The sequence below is a fragment of the Elephantulus edwardii genome, unplaced genomic scaffold, assembly GCF_000299155.1.
Source record: "Elephantulus edwardii isolate Elephantulus edwardi_28Jun2011 unplaced genomic scaffold, EleEdw1.0 scaffold00116, whole genome shotgun sequence".
Lineage (NCBI taxonomy): Eukaryota > Metazoa > Chordata > Mammalia > Macroscelidea > Macroscelididae > Elephantulus > Elephantulus edwardii.
In genome coordinates this window covers 5,478,551-5,496,113 of record NW_006399866.1, presented here as the reverse complement: position 1 = coordinate 5,496,113, position 17,563 = coordinate 5,478,551, and the positions used below count along the sequence as shown (strand labels likewise).

Below are 17,563 nucleotides of genomic sequence, written 5' to 3'. Positions count from 1 at the left end.
CTTCACCTGCTCCCCCCACCGACCAAACTGTGCAGCTCTGCAACTGCATCCTGGCCCATCCTCACCCTTCTGCCCCCAACCATCACCTCCTTGTACCCCAATATGTTTTTCCCAATAAAAAAATTGTTAAATAAAAAAAAAGAAAATACATGATAAAGAGTCTTGATGTACACTAAGAAGATGAAGAAAAGTATCATAAAGAAGACAATGAATATGAAAAACCTCCTGTCATAAATCCTAGATGTTATGAGCCTGGAAAATCCTTCAGGGATTCCACATCTGAATATTACTTCAGCTCTCCTATTGAATACAAGGTGTATTAGTGTAAGGAATGTGGAGAAGTCTTCACTAGTCTGTCTTATCTGATACCTCTCTTGAGAAATGTCCCTGTAGACAAACCTTGTAAATGTAATAATTCTGGAAATCCCTATAATTGTCCCTCACTTCTCACCGAAAATGTCGGAACTCACAATGCCTTGAGGCCTTACCAATGTAAGGAATGTGGAAAGGCTTATCTTTGTTCCTCCCATCTCAATAGACATACAAAGATTCATTTAAAAAATGGTATTAGAAGTTAGCATTTTGAACCTACCTAGATGCTCCTCCTCCTTTCCCTGACACACACCTTTCTTGATTTTAAACCATGCAGTGTTCACTTGCTCTGTTCAGACAAGAACTTCAGTTGTTCCATTCCAATTATTGGTTTAAAATTAAAAAGAAAAAAGTGTTAGTCAGGGCTACATTCTTTCTCCACCCCATTAAGTCTGCATGCTGAGCAAATTATTCAAGAAACTGGACTTGATGAAAAAGAATGTAGCATCAGAATTAGAAGACGACTCATTAACAATCTTTGTTATGCAGAGGGCACAGCCTCACTTGGTGAAAGCAAGGAGAACTTGAAGCACTTGTTGCAGAAAATTAAAGGCCCCAGCATTCAATAGAAATTATACATTACCAGCAAGAAAGCAAAATTTCTCACTGTTGAGCTGATAGGCAACATCTTGATAGGTAGAGAAAAGACTGAAATTGTCAATGATTTCATCTTATTTGAATCCACACTCCCTTGGTACTAGCAGTCAAGAAAGGAAAAGACAGTGCATAATGCTTAGCATAACGCTTTCCAGTCCCTCCCATGTTAGGTAGTAATTTACAAAATCATTGCTCCTACATGCTGCATAGTATTCCATTGTGTGAATAAGTGAACCAGCTCAGTCTCATAAAGACTAATACTGTATAAGACCATTATCATAGAGTGTGTATGAAGACTGAGGAGTGGAGGGAGGGCCTTAAACATAGGGTTGCATAATTTGATGGTGGAGGGAGGCATTGATAAAGGGGGGAAAGTCCAGTGTGAAAAACAATGTATATGAACTTTATGAACTTTGTATGTAAACCAGTATAAAAGAAAGAGAAAAATTTTTTTAAGTGACAAAGTGCGTTGAGAAAATCTATTGCCAGACCTTTTCAAGTGCTGAAGAGAAAGAATTTAAGGTTAAAGACTAAGATGTGCTTGATTCAGCCATGATCTTTTCTATTACTTACTATACACTTGAAAAATTAGAGAGTGATTAAGGATGAAAAAGGATAATCAGAGCCTTTGAGTTGTGGTGTTAGAGAAGAATACTGAATATCCCATGGACTGACAAAAGAACAATCATTTATGTCTTTGAGAAACTGCAGCCAGAGTACTCTGTAGAGGAGAGGATGGTGAAACTGCGTCTCACATTCCTGGGGCATTTTGTTAGCAGAGGCTAGTCCTTGGGGAAAGACAGCATGATTGGAAAGATGGAAAGTCATTGAAGGAGGGGAAGACCCTCAACAGTACACACTGGCATAATGACTGCCAATAATAATGGGCTCATCTGTGTCAGAGATGAGGAGGATGGCACAGAATAGGGCAGGATTCAGATCTATTGTTCATGACTTTACTGTGAGTCATACTCGATGGCACCTAGCAACAGCAGAGCCTCCTTGGAGAACTGGCCTCGAAATCTGCCTCCAAAAGATCATAGCCTTAAAAACCCGGTGAGGGAATTCTGCTCTGTGCACATGAGATTACCATGAGTCAAAATGGACCCACAGCAACTAACAAGAACAATCTATGTCAATGGTACAGTGCAGATGTCAATGGATTTTCAGTAGAGTGATACCTAATTATTCAGAATCAGCTCTGATCATCCAAGATCCAGACATTCACTATAAAATTATTTAATTTCTAATTAAGATAGAGAAAAACAAGGATGTTCAAGTAAATACTAAGCTTTGAGGAAAATGGATCCTTGCCTCGTGGCGTACACCAAAAGAAATGCCACGTAGACTAAAGTTATTAAGTGCAGTCAAGCTGACTGTGACCCATTGCACCTTTTGAACAACAGAGATGAACCCTGCCCTGTTCTACAACATCCTTACAATCTCTGCTGTGCTCGAGCCCATTGTGTCAGTCCGTCTTGTTGAGGAGTTTCCTCTCTTTCTCTGCCTCTCCACTTTTCCCAGCATGATGTCTTTTCCCAAAGACTGGCCTCTCCTAACAACATGCCTTAAAGTGAAATGAAGTTTTGCCACCCCTTCCTCCAAAGAGCCCCTTGGTTTCACTTCTCTAGAACAGACTTGTTTGGCTTTTTGGCAGTCCATGGGATATTGAGTATTCTTCTCCAGTACTACAGTTCAAAGGCATCGATTCTTCTTCTGTCATCCTTATTAACTGTCCAACTTTCAGATGCATTGGAAGTAATTGAAATGACTACCATGGGCATTCTCCCCCCGTGCATTTAACTGCCTCTAAAAACCCACTCGGGGGTCAGCTATGGGTCATTTCTGACTCAGCAGTATAAAACAACAACCATGTCTTGGATTAGGTGCACCTTAGTCTTTAAACTGATGTCCATGCTCTCTAGCACTTTGGAGAGGTCCTTGACAGCAAGCAGATTTTCCCAGTGCAACACATCTTTTAATTTCTTGACTGCTGTTTCAATGGGTGTTTTATGTAGATTGAAGTCAAATGAAATTGTTGACAATTTCAATCTTTTCTCAATCTATTGTGATGTTGTCTGTTGGCTCAGTGGTGAAGATTTTTGTTTTCTTTCTGTTAAGATATAATCCATATTGAAGGTTGTGGTCTTTGACCTTCTGCAGCAAGAAAGAGTTTCAAGTCCTCACTTTCTGCAAAGCACGGTTATGTCATGTGCATAATACATTGTTGAATCTTCCTCCATTCCTGATGTCACATTCTTCTTCATATAATCCATCTTCTGCAATGATTTGCTCAGTATACAGACTGAATGTTGTTGCTCTTGTGGTTACATGCCATTGAGGTGACTGCCACTCATAGTGACCCTGTGAACAGTGGTTCTGAATCCTGCCCTATCCTATACCGTCCTCATTATTTCTGATATAATTGATCTCATTGTTACATTCAAAGTGTGAGACTGTCTCATTGAGGGCCTTCCTCTCTGATGCTGGCCCCCACCTTTCCGAGCATGATGTCCTTATCCAAGGACTGACTCCTCCTAATAACATGTGCAAAGTGTGTGAGATGATACTACACCATCCTTGCCTCCAAGGAGCAGCTTGGTTGCACTTTCTCCAGGACATATTTGTTGTTCAACTCTTTCACTTCAGCATTTCTTCCTCTTGTTTTGGCTTCTCTTCATTCCAGTGTACCTTTCTGATTCTCTTCTGACATTTGTGTTTTTCTTTTCTTTCTTCCCTGTCTTTATGACCTTTTGTTTTCTTCATGGATGATATCCTTCATGCTGTCTCACAACAACTCATCTGGTCTTCCTAGATGGCAGATTAGCAAATTCTTAATAATATGTGTATCTTTACAAAAAACATCTTCTAAGAATATATCCTCATGAAATAAATGGACAATTAAATATATAAATATGGAATCAAAAGATGTTCATCACAGCTTTGTTTATAGTAACAAAAAATAAGAAGCAGCCTAATTGTCAAGTATTATTAAATACTATTTATGTGCATGGAATATATATATATATATATATATCCCCATTAACATTAATTATATATACTTCTAAGGGAGCTGTAGAGGCATAGTCTGTAGACGGTTGCACCACCAACTGTATGACTGTTAGAATCCTCCTGTGCTGTTCACAACCTCAGAAATCCAATGGGGTCAGCTATGAGTTGGGGTCTACTCAGCAGCAATGAGACAAAAGGGATGAACTTGGTTGGCATTGCTCAACCAAAAAGCTGAAGGAACTGAGGAACAAATTCAAGTCTCAAGTTGCAATAATTAAAGATGCTTATGGGGAAAAACGTTGAATGATCCAAGAAACATCAAAAGAAGATGAAATGAATACGCAGAGTCACAATACCAAAAAGAACCAGCTGACACAAAGCAATTTCATGAAGTAGTATATGATAAGAACCTAATAGTAGTGAAGGAGGAAGTTTAAGCTGCTCTGAAGGCACTGGCAAAAAATAAGGCCCTAAGAATGGTGGAATACCAACTGACATATTTCAGCAAACGGATACAACCCTGGATGTGTTCACCAGGTTGCACCAAGAAATCTGGAGGACAGCTAGCTACCTGGCTAACTGACTGGAAGATATCTGTATTTATTCTCCTTCCCAAAAACATTGATAAAGTGTGGAAATTGTCGAACAATACCAGTAATATCAGATGCAAGCAAAATCTTGCTGAAGATTGTCAAAAAATGACTGGAATGGTAAGTCAGGAGAGAACTGCCAGAAATATGAGCTAGATTTAGAAAAGGCAGTGGCACTAAGGATATGATTCCATTCCAGATTGATCTTGGCTGACAGCAGAGAGTACCAGAAGGATGTCTAGTTTTATTGACTATGCAAAAGCATTTGAATGGGTGAATCACAATAGATTGTGACTCACATTGAGAAGAATGGGAATACTAGAACACTTGCTTGTACTCGTGCAAGACCTAGACCTCAACCAGGAAGCTTTTGTCCAAATAAAGCAAGGGAACATGGCATGGTTCAAAATTAAAAAAGAAGTGCATCAGGGATGTATTTTTTCTCCATACCTTTTCAAGCTATATGCAATACAGATCATTTGGGAGGCTAGACTTTATGAAGAAGAATGTGGCATTGGAATTGGAGGAAGACTTGTCAGCAACCTGTGTTATGTGGATGTCACAACCTTGCTTGTCCAAACTGAGGAGGACTTGAAGTGTTTACTGCAGAAAGTCAAGTACTGCAGGTTTCAATTTGGATTGCATCTCACCATCAAGAAAACAATGATTCTCACCGTCGACCCATTTGAAAACATAATGATAAATGGAGAAAAGTTTAAAGTTGTTAAGAATTTCGTCTTGTTCAGATCCACAATCAACACTCTTGGCACCAGCAGTCACGAAATCAAAAGGTGAGTTGCACTGGGAAAGTCTTCTGTCAGGGACCTCTCAAGAGAGTGAAAGACCAACAATGTCAGTCCAAGGTACACCTAACTTTGGCCATAGTCTTTTCAGTTCCTTGCTGTGCATCTGAGAGCTGGACAGTGACTAAAGATGACAGAAGATTTGGTGCCTTTGAGCGTAGTGCTGGAGAAGAGTATTGAACATACTGTGGACTGCTAAGAGAACAAATAGGCCCATCTTGGAGAGAATGAAGCCAGGTTTCTCTTTGGAGGCAAGGATTTTAAAGCTCTACCTCACATACTTTGGGCATGTTGCCAGGATTGACTAGTCCTTGGAGAAGACCATTATTCTTGGAAGGGTAGAGTGTCAGTGCAGGAGAGAAAGATTGTGTTTGAAGTGGATTGGCACAATGACTTTGCCAATTGGGGAAGGTGTATTGGAGACAGTAAGGTTGACTCAGGATAGAGCAGGGTCAGAGCCATTGTTCACAGGGTCGTTATGAATCACAGTCAACTCAATGGCACGTAACAACAGTGTGTGTGTGTGTGTGTGTGTGCGCGCGCGCGCGCACGCGTACATACTTTGTTGTGTTTTATATATGTTGTGTACTGTCAAGTCAGAACACACCCATAGCTGACCCTCCAGTAGGTTTTTAGAGGCAGTTTAATCTCAGGGGAGGAGATTACTCATCTTTCTCTCGCAGAGTAGCTGATGGATTCAAACCATATGCTTTTGGGATTGCAGAACAGCCTCTAACTACTAGGCCACCAGTGCTCCATTTACATATATATGTAAAATTTATGGTACCTATCTGGTAGTTCAGATCACCAGTGGTTCTACAGAATAAAGACAGACGATCTCCTCCCGTGTTATGTACAGCCTCCAAAAACTTTTCATTCACCAGCAGTTCTTTGGAAGGAAAATGAAGCATTCTGCTCTTGTTAAGATTTACAGCGTTGCCAACCCAGTGGAAGAACACCATGAGTTGGAATCAGCTTGCCAGCAGTGACTTTTTTGTACACATTTTGTTTCTGGACGTATATTTGTTAACATGGGAAAATATATTAAGTGAAAAAGTGAGCTACAAGACTGAATATTCATGTTGGAAAGAAAAATATAGATGATAAAGAAATAGAAGAAAAGCATACAGCATTCATGATCATTTTTTAATGCAGAGGCTTATGATATTTCATCATGATTTCTGCATTCATTCAGTTATATTTATAATAATTTAAATTCCACAAAGATTATGAACCTGAGCAAGGTGTATTCTGGATGAAATGTGCCTGTTCCAAAGGCTTACAGGCAGACAGGTGTTCCTCTTGGAGGAAGAACCAACTCTCAAATATTTTGCATATTTTGGACTAAAAAGAAAGGTACTTTATACTCAAACCAAGTTGGAAAACTCTGGACTTACTGGTTCACTTGGTTCTTTCTGCTGTAATTTGCACATCTTCACAATACCTCTGGGAAGTGGAAGATTCAGCCTGGATATTTTTCCTAATGAGACCATGTGGTTCCAGCCCTGGCTTGTGCATTTTAAACAATGACTTCTCTGCTTCTTTGGCTTTTTGGTTCATTTCCAGTTGTTGAACTTCTTGTTTACTTTCAAAATAAGCTTCTTAATGGCACAACTTTTTTCTGTTACAGAATGCAACTGCTCTGCCAGGTACTTGGCGAAGAACAGACGTACACTTAGAGAATCCAGAATACCACACCAGATGGTATTTCAAGTATTTTTTAGGACAAGGTAATTATGCCATTATAGTGGTTGGGAAGAAAGGATAGTCAAGGTAAAATATGTGGTGGGGTAATTTTTGATAATCATTAGGAGCTCTGGTAGTACAATGACTTGAATGTTGGGCTGTTAACCAAAAGGTCACCAGTTCAAATCTACTAGCCTTAGAGGAAGTTGAAGCAGTCTGCTTTCTTATCAAGGTATAGCTTTATGAACCCCTGTGGGGCAGTTCTGCTCTGCCCTATAGAGTCACTATGAGTTGGAATTGATTCTAAAGCAGTGGATTTAGGGGTTGGTATATGAGGGAGCTCTGGTGGCCTAGTGGCAAGAAGCTGTGCTGTAATCCCAAAGGCATGCAGTTCGAGGCCACCAGCTGCTCCAGGGGAGAAGGATGGGAACTCTCCTCCCATGTGATTAACGGCCTTAGAAAACCCGCCAGAGGGTCAGCTTCGATTCTGTGGTACACAACAGCAACAATATGAGTGAAAGTAACCAACACTAATGCAGGCTATGGCACTTCAAATTCATCAGCAAGATTTTTAAATTAAAAAATTCATTTCAGAGTTGCAGCCCTAATCTTGTCATTGTTTTTGCCTAGTCACTCACTTGGTTTTATTTGAGAGAGAGGAATTAGTGGTGTTAGATCATTTTCATGAATCATTTAAAAGATAAGAAAATTTATAATTGAAAAGCCTCAATGAGGTAAGTATCCTACTGATAGTAGATGCTGAATATTTAGTTCAAGACAATCAGGCAAAAAATTGGTTCTCTGATCTCTGGGAACTAGAGAGGCATTAGACTAAAGGGTTTAGTGTCATTCATTCATCTTTAACAAGTACGTATTTAATGCCTGTTCTATGCCAGACATGAAGCAGAGCAGAAAAGATGCAGTCATGATCCCTGCCATCCTAGAACTTACAGAATGGGCTTGGACCATTCTGCCAATATTAACTGTAGGTCATTGTTGTTGTTAGGTGCTGTCGAGTTTGACTCATAGCAACCCTATGAACAACAGATCAAACCCTGCCCTATCCTGTGCCATACTCATCATCTTTGATGCACTTGAACCCATTGATGTTGTCATTGGGTCAGTCCATTTCATAGGTCCATAGACTAGTTAATCTGCAATTCTCTAAGACTCAGTTTCCTTATCCGTAAAGTGGGAGTATTACTAATACCTACCCAGTAAGTTTGAAGAAAACTTTGAGATGTGCAGTTAGAACTAATGCCTAATGCTTGGCATACTGAGAGCTCAGTTATTAGTAGTGATGTGCATTTAAAGCAAAGGCCAAAAGTGAATATATATGGAAAGGTGGAGACGGAAAATGGTTAATGACATAAGATACTGTTTTGGGGATGGAAGTGAGAGAAATTGCTTATCAGGCTAATGCATTAATTTGTAGAAGAAATGATGATTATAAAATGAGATATTAGATCCAAGTGATGTAGTTTTTTAAAAATCTAATCCTATAGTATTCTAAGAAGTTCGTTTATTTGGAGAAACACCATTTATTTGCATACAAGAGACTATGGAAACATTTTTAAAGACATAAGCAGGGAAGTGATTATTTTCCCAAGATGCTTGAAAGTGGAGTGCCTGGAACACCAGTGGTAATTGTAGAGAAAAATGGAGTTTTCACCACAATTAACTAAAAATTTGACTCAAATGGACAGAAACAATAAGAAATATAACAGAAGTCCAGAGGTTGAGCAGGCTACAGGTCAGTGTAGATAGATGCTTTTCAGTGATAATTTTGAGGGTGCAGGTTCTTTTTTCCCTTTCCTGCTTCCCCATCCTTGGTTTGGCAACTTTGCTTTCAGATTGGCCCTTCTCAGAGTCACAAGATAATTACATCACTTCTAGACCCTGCCATGTCCACAGGAATTAGAAGGACGTCTTCTGGAGTGAAGGAATCTTTGTAAAAGTCCTTGGTACCTTTCTCCTCTGTGTTCCTGGCCTTGAGTCCCATGTTCACTCCAGAAGTAATCACTAGCGAGGAGAATGGATGTACATGATTAGTGTAAAGGGTTCTGGTTCTATTGGGAGTTGGTTTCAGAACTGTGTGTAAAGGGCTAGATGTCACCAGAGATGTCCATGACTATTACCGACCATTAACTAGGAAAAAAACCCACACACATTTTCATTCTTAACTGTTCCAAACCTGTTTCCTTTCTAGTCCATCAGAATTACATTGGAAATGATGCAGAGAAGAGCCCCTTCTTCTTGTCTGTAACGCTTTCGGACCAGAACAATCAGCGTGTCCCTCAATACCGGGCTATACTTTGGCGAAAAACAGTAAGTAACTTTGCCTTGAACTTGGAGGTTCATCACCATCCCAGAATTTAATTATCATCATTGTCAGACTGACTTAGGTAAACCTTTTTTTGTGAGGTTTTTGGAGTATGAATATTCCAGCATTATATTGTTCAGAAATGAGACCTTCAAACTCCTAATTTAAATATGTATCTGTATATTTCCCTCAATCTTTGGCTCTGGAAATACAAAATTATATTTTATAGAGTATATCACTTAATCAGTCTTGTTCAAGTTATTACCTGCCATCATATAAGTTTTGTTTGACTTGTAGAGATTCTGTATACAACGGAAGAAAACATCCCCTGGTTCTGTGCCATCCTCATGTTCTTTCCTGTGTTTAAATCCATTGTTACAATCACTGCATTAATCCATCTCATGGAGGATCTTCCTCCTTTTTACTGAACTACTTTATTAAGCATGATATCCGTCTCCAGGGACAATCCCTCATGGTAACTTGTCCTAATACATGAGATCAAGTCTTACCATTTCACTTCTGAGGAGTATCCCAGCTGGACTCTTTCCAAGACAAATTAGTTGGTTCTCTGGCAGTCATAGTACATCACTGTTTTTGTCAACACATCAATTTAAAGGCATCAGTTCTTATTTGTTCTTTCTTATTCATTGTTAAGTGTTTACATGCATATAAAGTGATTGAAAATATTGCTTTATGATGTTGTTGCCATGTGCCATCAAGTTGATTATGATTCATAGCAACCCTGTGGACAACAGATTCGACACAGATTGGACAACAGATCCTGCACCATCCTCACAAATTCCAGCAAGCTTGAGCCCATTATTGCAATGACCATATCCCTCCATCTCATTGATGGTCTTCTTCTCTTTACCAACCCTCTGCTTTCCTACCGTACTGTCTTTTTCTAAGGACTGGCTATAATCATGTTCTAATACAATACTGCTCCTTTTCTGATTGACCTGTTTCACTGAGCCTGGTGTCACCTAGATTCATTTGTGTTGTGTAGTGTTTTGTGAATTCTTTAGTGTTGCACAGTCCTCCATCAACGTATCAACTTCCTTAGCCATTGTAGCCATCCAGCTCTTGTAGATTATGCTGCAGTAAACATGAATGTTATATTTTTTTAAAAAATGTGTATGAATGATTGAATGAAAAAATAATATGTTTTTAAAACTTTCACTCAAATCACAATAAATAATATAATAATTTTTTAAAAAGAAAGAAGCAGCAACAGCATGTAACAATAATAGCACAGCCCATATGATGCTATTTCCACTGCACAGCCCATACAAAGTTATTTACACAGCCCATCACTGCATCTAGAATTTGTTTTAGGCTTAGCTTTTTTTGATAAAATTTTTCAGAAAAGATAAAGCAAACTCAGTAATCAACAAAGCAAGCATTCTCTCTCTGGAGAGTTCTGGACACTTAGCTCAGACCAATTACCTGAAAGGAAGGGCTTTCTTCCTAGAGTCGGTGGGCTTTCCTCAACTCAGAAAAGTTTCCTAACATTCATTATTGTTGCTATTTTCTGTTTTCTGAATTCTCTTTTAGTAATTCTCATATTTCACCTCTTTAATTTTTTTTTCCTCTTGTCTCATTATTTTTCACTTGTTTCCCTCCCACTCTGCTTCTGGGGGAATTTTTACAGACACAAAGTGCCATACCAGAAAGAGCAAAGGGTTTGGAGTCAAGCAAATTAGGTTCAAATTACCTTGGTAATGGGCTCATTTTGTATGAAGTTGACAAGATTGCTAATGCATCTTAGCCTTGTTTTCTCCTTTGTAAGGGAAAGTACCAAGCTGGAGCTTACAGAATGATGGGGATTTAAGATCTCATTACATTCAATGAGATCTTGTTTGAAAATCCACATTTACTCAGTGTCCCAAATCATTAAATCTTAATCTGATTAGCTATCTAAAGGATAAAATGCTTTAATCTTGTGTTGGTGATTACAATGCTTGATTCTGAAGCAACTTGGAAAATGTTAGCCATTTTGTTTGGTTGTTTCCTTTGATATGTACATTTGTTGAAATCCAATATTTTTAATAATTGCGTACTGATTTTTTATCTTGACTTCTTGGTGTATCAAAAGTTATTATGTAGATATTTGTAGAAAAGAATATAGAAACTATTAAATAATTTAAAGAAAAAACAATAGAGCAACAATTTCAAAAACCCAGAAATCATTTTCAGGAATCACTACAGAGTAAATAGGTTACATTTTTTAAAATATTAAGAATAGCAGGCGAGCTCTGGTGGCCTAGTGGCAGGAAACTGCACTGCAATCCCAGAGGTGCACGGTTCAAATCCACCAGATGCTCTGCTGAAGAGGGAGGAACAATCGCCTCCTGTACCAGTCAGATTTAATTTGACGGTGCACACATAAAATAAATAAATAAATAAATAAATAAAAATGAAAAAAAACAATAGCAGTATCAATATTACAGTAATGTTGTTAGGTGTAGTTCAGTATGACTCATAATGACCCTATGAACAGCAGATCTGAATCCTGTCTTATCCTATGCCGTCCTCACCATCTCTGATACCCTTGAACCCGTTATTGCAGTCACTAGGCCAGTCCATCTAATTGGCAGTGTTCTTCTCTTTCGCTGACCCTCCACCCTTCCAAGCATGATATTTTTTCCCAAGAAATAGCTTCTTCTAGCAACATGTCCAAAGAATGAAAAACAAAGTTCACTATCCTTCCCTCCAAAGAGCATCTTTTCTAAGACCTACCTGTTTGTTCTTTTATCAGTCCATAGGATATTCAGTACTCTTCTCCAACATCGCAACTCAAAGGCATCAATTCTTCTTCTGTCATTCCTATTCATTGTCCAGTTCTCAAATGTATAGCAGTAGTGGAAAAGACCATGGCCTCAATCAGACACACCTTAGAATATTTGAAGTAATTAGTAATAATAAACATTTATTGAGCACTTAGTATATGCCAAGCACTACATCCTCTAAATTCATTAGCTGAATAGAGGTTATTATAGCTCAGAAAGGTTAAATGGCATGGCTAAAGCCTCATGCCAGTATGTGGCACACCAGGCAGTACCTCCATCCCAAAGGCTAACCTCTCACCACTGTGAACCACTAGTTATATATGTATCTTTTACTTATTCCATTTCTCTCCCTAGTCTGTCGATTACATGAAAGTAAGGACATGGCTGCTTTCTTCTCAATGTCTCTACCATCTAACCCAGTTCCTGGCACATAAGCTCATTAAATATTTATTGAATGTGGTAACTAATAACACCAAAGTTCTGTTTACTAATTTTATAGTGTTTCTCTAGTTTTATATAAATGTTCATGTTTCAGAAAATTCTCCTGAGCAAAAATCTGGTTACAGTAAAATATACTTAGGATTTACTCATTAATTATTTCCTGCAAAAAGTTTTGGCCCTTTTGCCCTTCCCCGTGCCTCTGTAATTGGAGTTAGTCTTGTCATCAGCATAGCTGTGCTTTAAGCAAAGTTTATGCAACAGTTTTTGAAGAGAATGCTGGAAAATTGTGAACCAGTTTTTCTCAAGTGCATGCATGATAGTCTTTTCTCATTACTCACCTATTGAGAGGAGACAGTGCCTTTGTCCAAAGCCTCTTATCATCTGCAGCAGACAGGCTGTTTTCTGGCCTACTTTTTTTCTTTCCTGGTTTCCCCACCCCCCTACTTAATTATTTAGTTTGCTAATTACAGTATCCCAATCTCTTCTGGTTTAAATACTCTCTTGTGGGTGATGCTGTCTCTTTTGAGCAGTCTTTTCGATTTCTTCCCCTTCTTCCTGCTCCACTTGAAGTTATTTGGAGACATGGGGAAAGGGTTTATGAGCTGTCATGGTAGCAGAAGAGGACATTGAACCCATACAGGGCACTTGAGGTTTTTCCTGGTTTCTGCTGAGGAGTGACTAATCTGGTCTCTAAACTACCTACACAAATATAAATTATCTTTCTGGCTTCTAGGTCACTGGGAAGCACTTGTTTCTAAAATCTGTAGTCCCAACCAGTGCTCCTTGTTATGCAGTCATATCTGTCGTGAACTCTTTAGCCTTATCTCTGTCCCCTATCTCTGCACATCTCTAAATCTCTCAGCAGCTCATTGGGGCACATTCCTGCAAGCTTTGGGTCAAAAGTGAGCAAGGAAGAACACTGCCTTTTTCTCAGAGCTCTAATTTTTCTGGTTATCACCTCTTGCAGCTACTGAGTTAGTGTCCCTCAATATGTTAAAACAGATGCATTGCAGACTTTTAGACACCCTAGTGGCAGACTGTGATGATATGTGGCTGACATTTATAAGCAGTCATTTATAGGGAGCTCTTGTGGTCTAGTGGTAAGAAACCATGTTGCAAACCCAAAGGGATATGATTCGAATCTACCATCTACTCCATGGGAAAAGGATGAGCCGTCTCCTCCCATATTCTTAACTGCCTCTGAAAACTAACTGGAGGGTCAGCTGTGGATTCATTCTGACTTGATGGTACACAACAGTAATAGCAAACAGAACCAAAAAGAAATGGTCGACACTGCACTGAACTATTTCAGGAAGTAGCGTAAGATCAAGAACCAAGAGTAACAAAGTAAGAAGTTCAAGTTGCACTGAAGGCTTTGACCAAAAAAAGAAATAAATAAAACCCGAGGAATATATGGAAAATCAATTGAGGCGTTTCAACAAACACATACAGCCCTGAATATGCTTGCTAGTCTATGCCAAGAAATTAAAACAGCTACCTGGCCAAGTGACTAGAAGATATCCATATGTGTCCCCATTCTAAAAAAAAAAAAAATTTAATCGTCTAATATCACATTAAGTAAAATTTTGCTGAAAATTCTTAAGAAGTAGCTGGAACAGTATATCACCAAACAACTTCCAGAAATTCAAGCTGGATTCAGTAGAGGTTGTGCAATGAAAGTTACTGTTGTTGATGTCAGATGGATCTTGGCTAAAAGCAGAGAATACCAGAATGTTTTCTTGTGTTTTATTGGTTATACAAAGGTATTCGATGTGTGGATCATAACATATTACGGATAACATTGAGGAGAATGAGAACCACAGAGCACTTCATTATGCCCGTGTGAAATCCATAAGTAGTTTCTGAGCAGAACAAGGGAATCCTTCATGGTTTAAAATTAAGGAAGTTATGTGCCAAGGCTCTATGAGGAGAAATGTGGTGTCAGGATTGGTGGAAGATCTATCAACAATCTGCGTATGCAGATGACACAACCCTGCTTGCTGAAACTGAGGAGGACCTGAAGCGCTTAATGCAGAGGGTCAAGGACTGTAGCCTTCAATATGGATTGAGGCTCAATGTCAAGAAGACAAAGATACTCACCACTGGACCAATTGGCAGCATCACGATGGATGGTGAAGATATTGAGATTGTTCACAGCTTTAGTTTGCTTGGCTCCACAGTCAACACTCTTGGCACCAGTAGCCAGGAAATTAAAACACATATTGTGATGGGAAAGTCTGCTGTTAGGGACCTCTCCAAGTACTGAAGAGCAATGGTGTCTCAGGGGTGTCTCTCTGGAGACTAAGGTGAATTTGATACAGGCCATGGTATTTGCAATCACTTGTTATGTGTCAGAGAGTTGGGCAATGACTAGGAAGGATAGAAGAAATGATACCTTTGATAACGAACAGGTTCATCCTGGAGAGGGTTAAACTGGGCGGTTCCTTGGAGGCAAGGATTCTGAGGCTTTGTCTGACATACTTTGGACATGTTGTTGGGAGGGACCGGTCCTTGGAGAAAGACATCATGCTTGGTAGGGTGGAGGGATAGCGCAGGAGAGGAAGGCCCTCTATGACGTGGATTGATTCAGTGACTAGGGTAATCAGGATGGGTGTGTTGGAGACAGTGAGATTAGCACAGGACAGAGCAGAGTTTAGGGCTGTTGTACAAAGGGTCGCTATGAGTCGCGAATGACTCGATGGCACATAACAACAACATGTGCCAAGGCCAAGAAATCAAAAGACTAATTGCATTGGGAAAGTCTGCTATTAGGGAAATCTCCAAAGTACCAAAAGAGCAATGATCTCAGTCTAGAGACTAACGTATGCCTGATCAAAGCCATAATCTTCACAATTATATGCTATGCATCAGAAAGCTGGACAGTATTTAGGGATGATAGGAGGAGAATTGATGCCTTTGAGCTGTGGTCCTGGAGAAGAGTATTGAATATACCATGGACTGCTAAGAGGACAAACAGATTTGTCCTCAAGAGGGTGAAACCAGGTTGCTCCTTAGAGGCAAGGATTCTGAGGCTCCATCGGACATACTTTGAGCATGTTGAAAGGAGGAACCAGTCCTTTGAGGGAGACATTATGCTTGGGAGAGTAGAGGGACAGAGCAGGAAAGGAAGACCATCAATGACATGGATTGACTCAGTGACTGGAGTAATGAGGGTAGAATTGTTAGAGACAGTAAGATTTGCTCAGGGTAGAGCAGGGTTCAGAGCTGTTGTATATAGGGTTGCTATGAGTCACAAGTGACTTAATGGTACATAACAACAACAACATGTGCCAAGGTTGTATCCTTTTTCCATATTTATTGAATCTCTATGCAGAGTACATTATTCAAAAACCTGGACAAATTGAAGAATGTGACATCAAGATTAGAACAAGACTCATCAACAACCTGCATATTCAGATGACACACTTTGCTTATAGAATAGTAAAGAAGACCTGAAGCATTTATTGAGGAACGAAGACAACTATCTTCAATATGGATTCATGTGAACAGCAAGAAAACAAAACTAAAAAGAAGTCAAAAGATGAGTTTCACTGGGACATCTACAGTCAAGGCCCCCATTTCAATCACTGAAGAACAAGGATGGCAGTTTGAAGATGAAGGTGCACCTGACCATAGTGTTTTCAGTTGCTTTGTTTGCATCTGAAAGTTAGGCAATGAGTAAGGAAGACCAAAGAAGAACTGATGCCTTTGAATTGTGGTGTTGTGGAAGAATACTAAATAGCCCGTTGTTGTTATTGTTAAATGCTATCGAATGAGTGTGACTCATAGTGACTCCGTGAACTCTGTCCTATTCCTCACCATCCTCATCATCCCCAGCACATTTGAGTCCATTGCGTCAAACCATCTCACGGAGGGTCTTCCTCTCCTTTGACCATTGATTACCAAAAGAAGAAACAAATTTGTCATGGAGGAATTGTAACCAGGATGCTCCTTAGAGACAAATAAGGCCTCACATACCTTTGACATATTGTCAGAAGGGGTCATTCTTTGGCAAAGATGACATGCTGGGAAGGGTAGAGGGTCAGTGAAGGAGATGATGATGACCTTCAACAAGATGGTCTGACACAGTGACCGTAACAGTGGATATGTTGGAAATCGTAAGGAAGGTGCAGGATAGAACAGGGTGCCTATCTGTTTTTTAAAGCCGCTATGAGCTATATCCACTTGATGGCTCTGAAGAAGTGTTGAACATACCATGGACTACCAGGGGAAGAAACATCCATCCTGGAGAATGTGAAACTAGCTGGAGGCAAGGATTTTGAGATTCCATCTCACATACTTTGAGCATGTGGCCAGGAGGGACCAGTCTTTGAAGAAGGACATCATGCTAAGAAGGGTGGAGGGACAGGGCAGGAGAGGAAGACCCAGGGTGAGATGGATTGACTCAGTGACTGAAATAGGATTAAGTCTATTGGAGATAATGAGCTTGGCTCAGGATAAGGTACTTTCAGAGCTAATGTTTATAGGGTCACTATGAATCGCAGGTGACTCAGTGGTACATAACAACAACAAGAAGAAGATTTCCTCTAAAACATCACCATAAGCATTATGTGATAAGCAGTAAAAAGGAAACATAGGTGGAGAATGATATTCTTTGACCTGCTTCAGATAAGATAAAGCATTCAGAGAAAGTGTTCCTAGAAGGGGACATTTAAACAGAGACCTGAAAGATAAAAAGGAACCACCACATAAAGAGTAGCAGTAGGGGGACAGAGTACTCCAGACAAAAGGAACACAAGTATGTAACAAACAAGAGGCAACCCATGGGATTAGTCTTAGCCAGTGTTAGAAAAATGAAGGAGGTGAGATTTAAACCCCAGAACCACTGTGAAGGCTAGCCATAATATTTGTTGTTAGGTGCCATTGATGGCATAAACAGCATACGTGAGCCTTACTTTCTCTTGTACCATCTTCAAATCTCAGATATGC

General features: G+C 39.6%; 1 protein-coding gene across 3 annotated transcripts in view; it reads left to right on the top strand.

The window, feature by feature from the left end:
- Positions 1–17,563, top strand: part of GARNL3 (GTPase activating Rap/RanGAP domain-like 3) — a 243,864-nt gene that overhangs the window by 123,561 nt on the left and 102,740 nt on the right. For all 3 annotated transcript variants that reach the window (XM_006892544.1, XM_006892543.1, XM_006892542.1), the window contains 2 exons: positions 7,005–7,104; positions 9,270–9,388. In XM_006892544.1, coding sequence (XP_006892606.1) covers positions 7,005–7,104; positions 9,270–9,388 — 219 coding nt within the window. The remainder of the gene's footprint in view (positions 1–7,004; positions 7,105–9,269; positions 9,389–17,563) is intronic.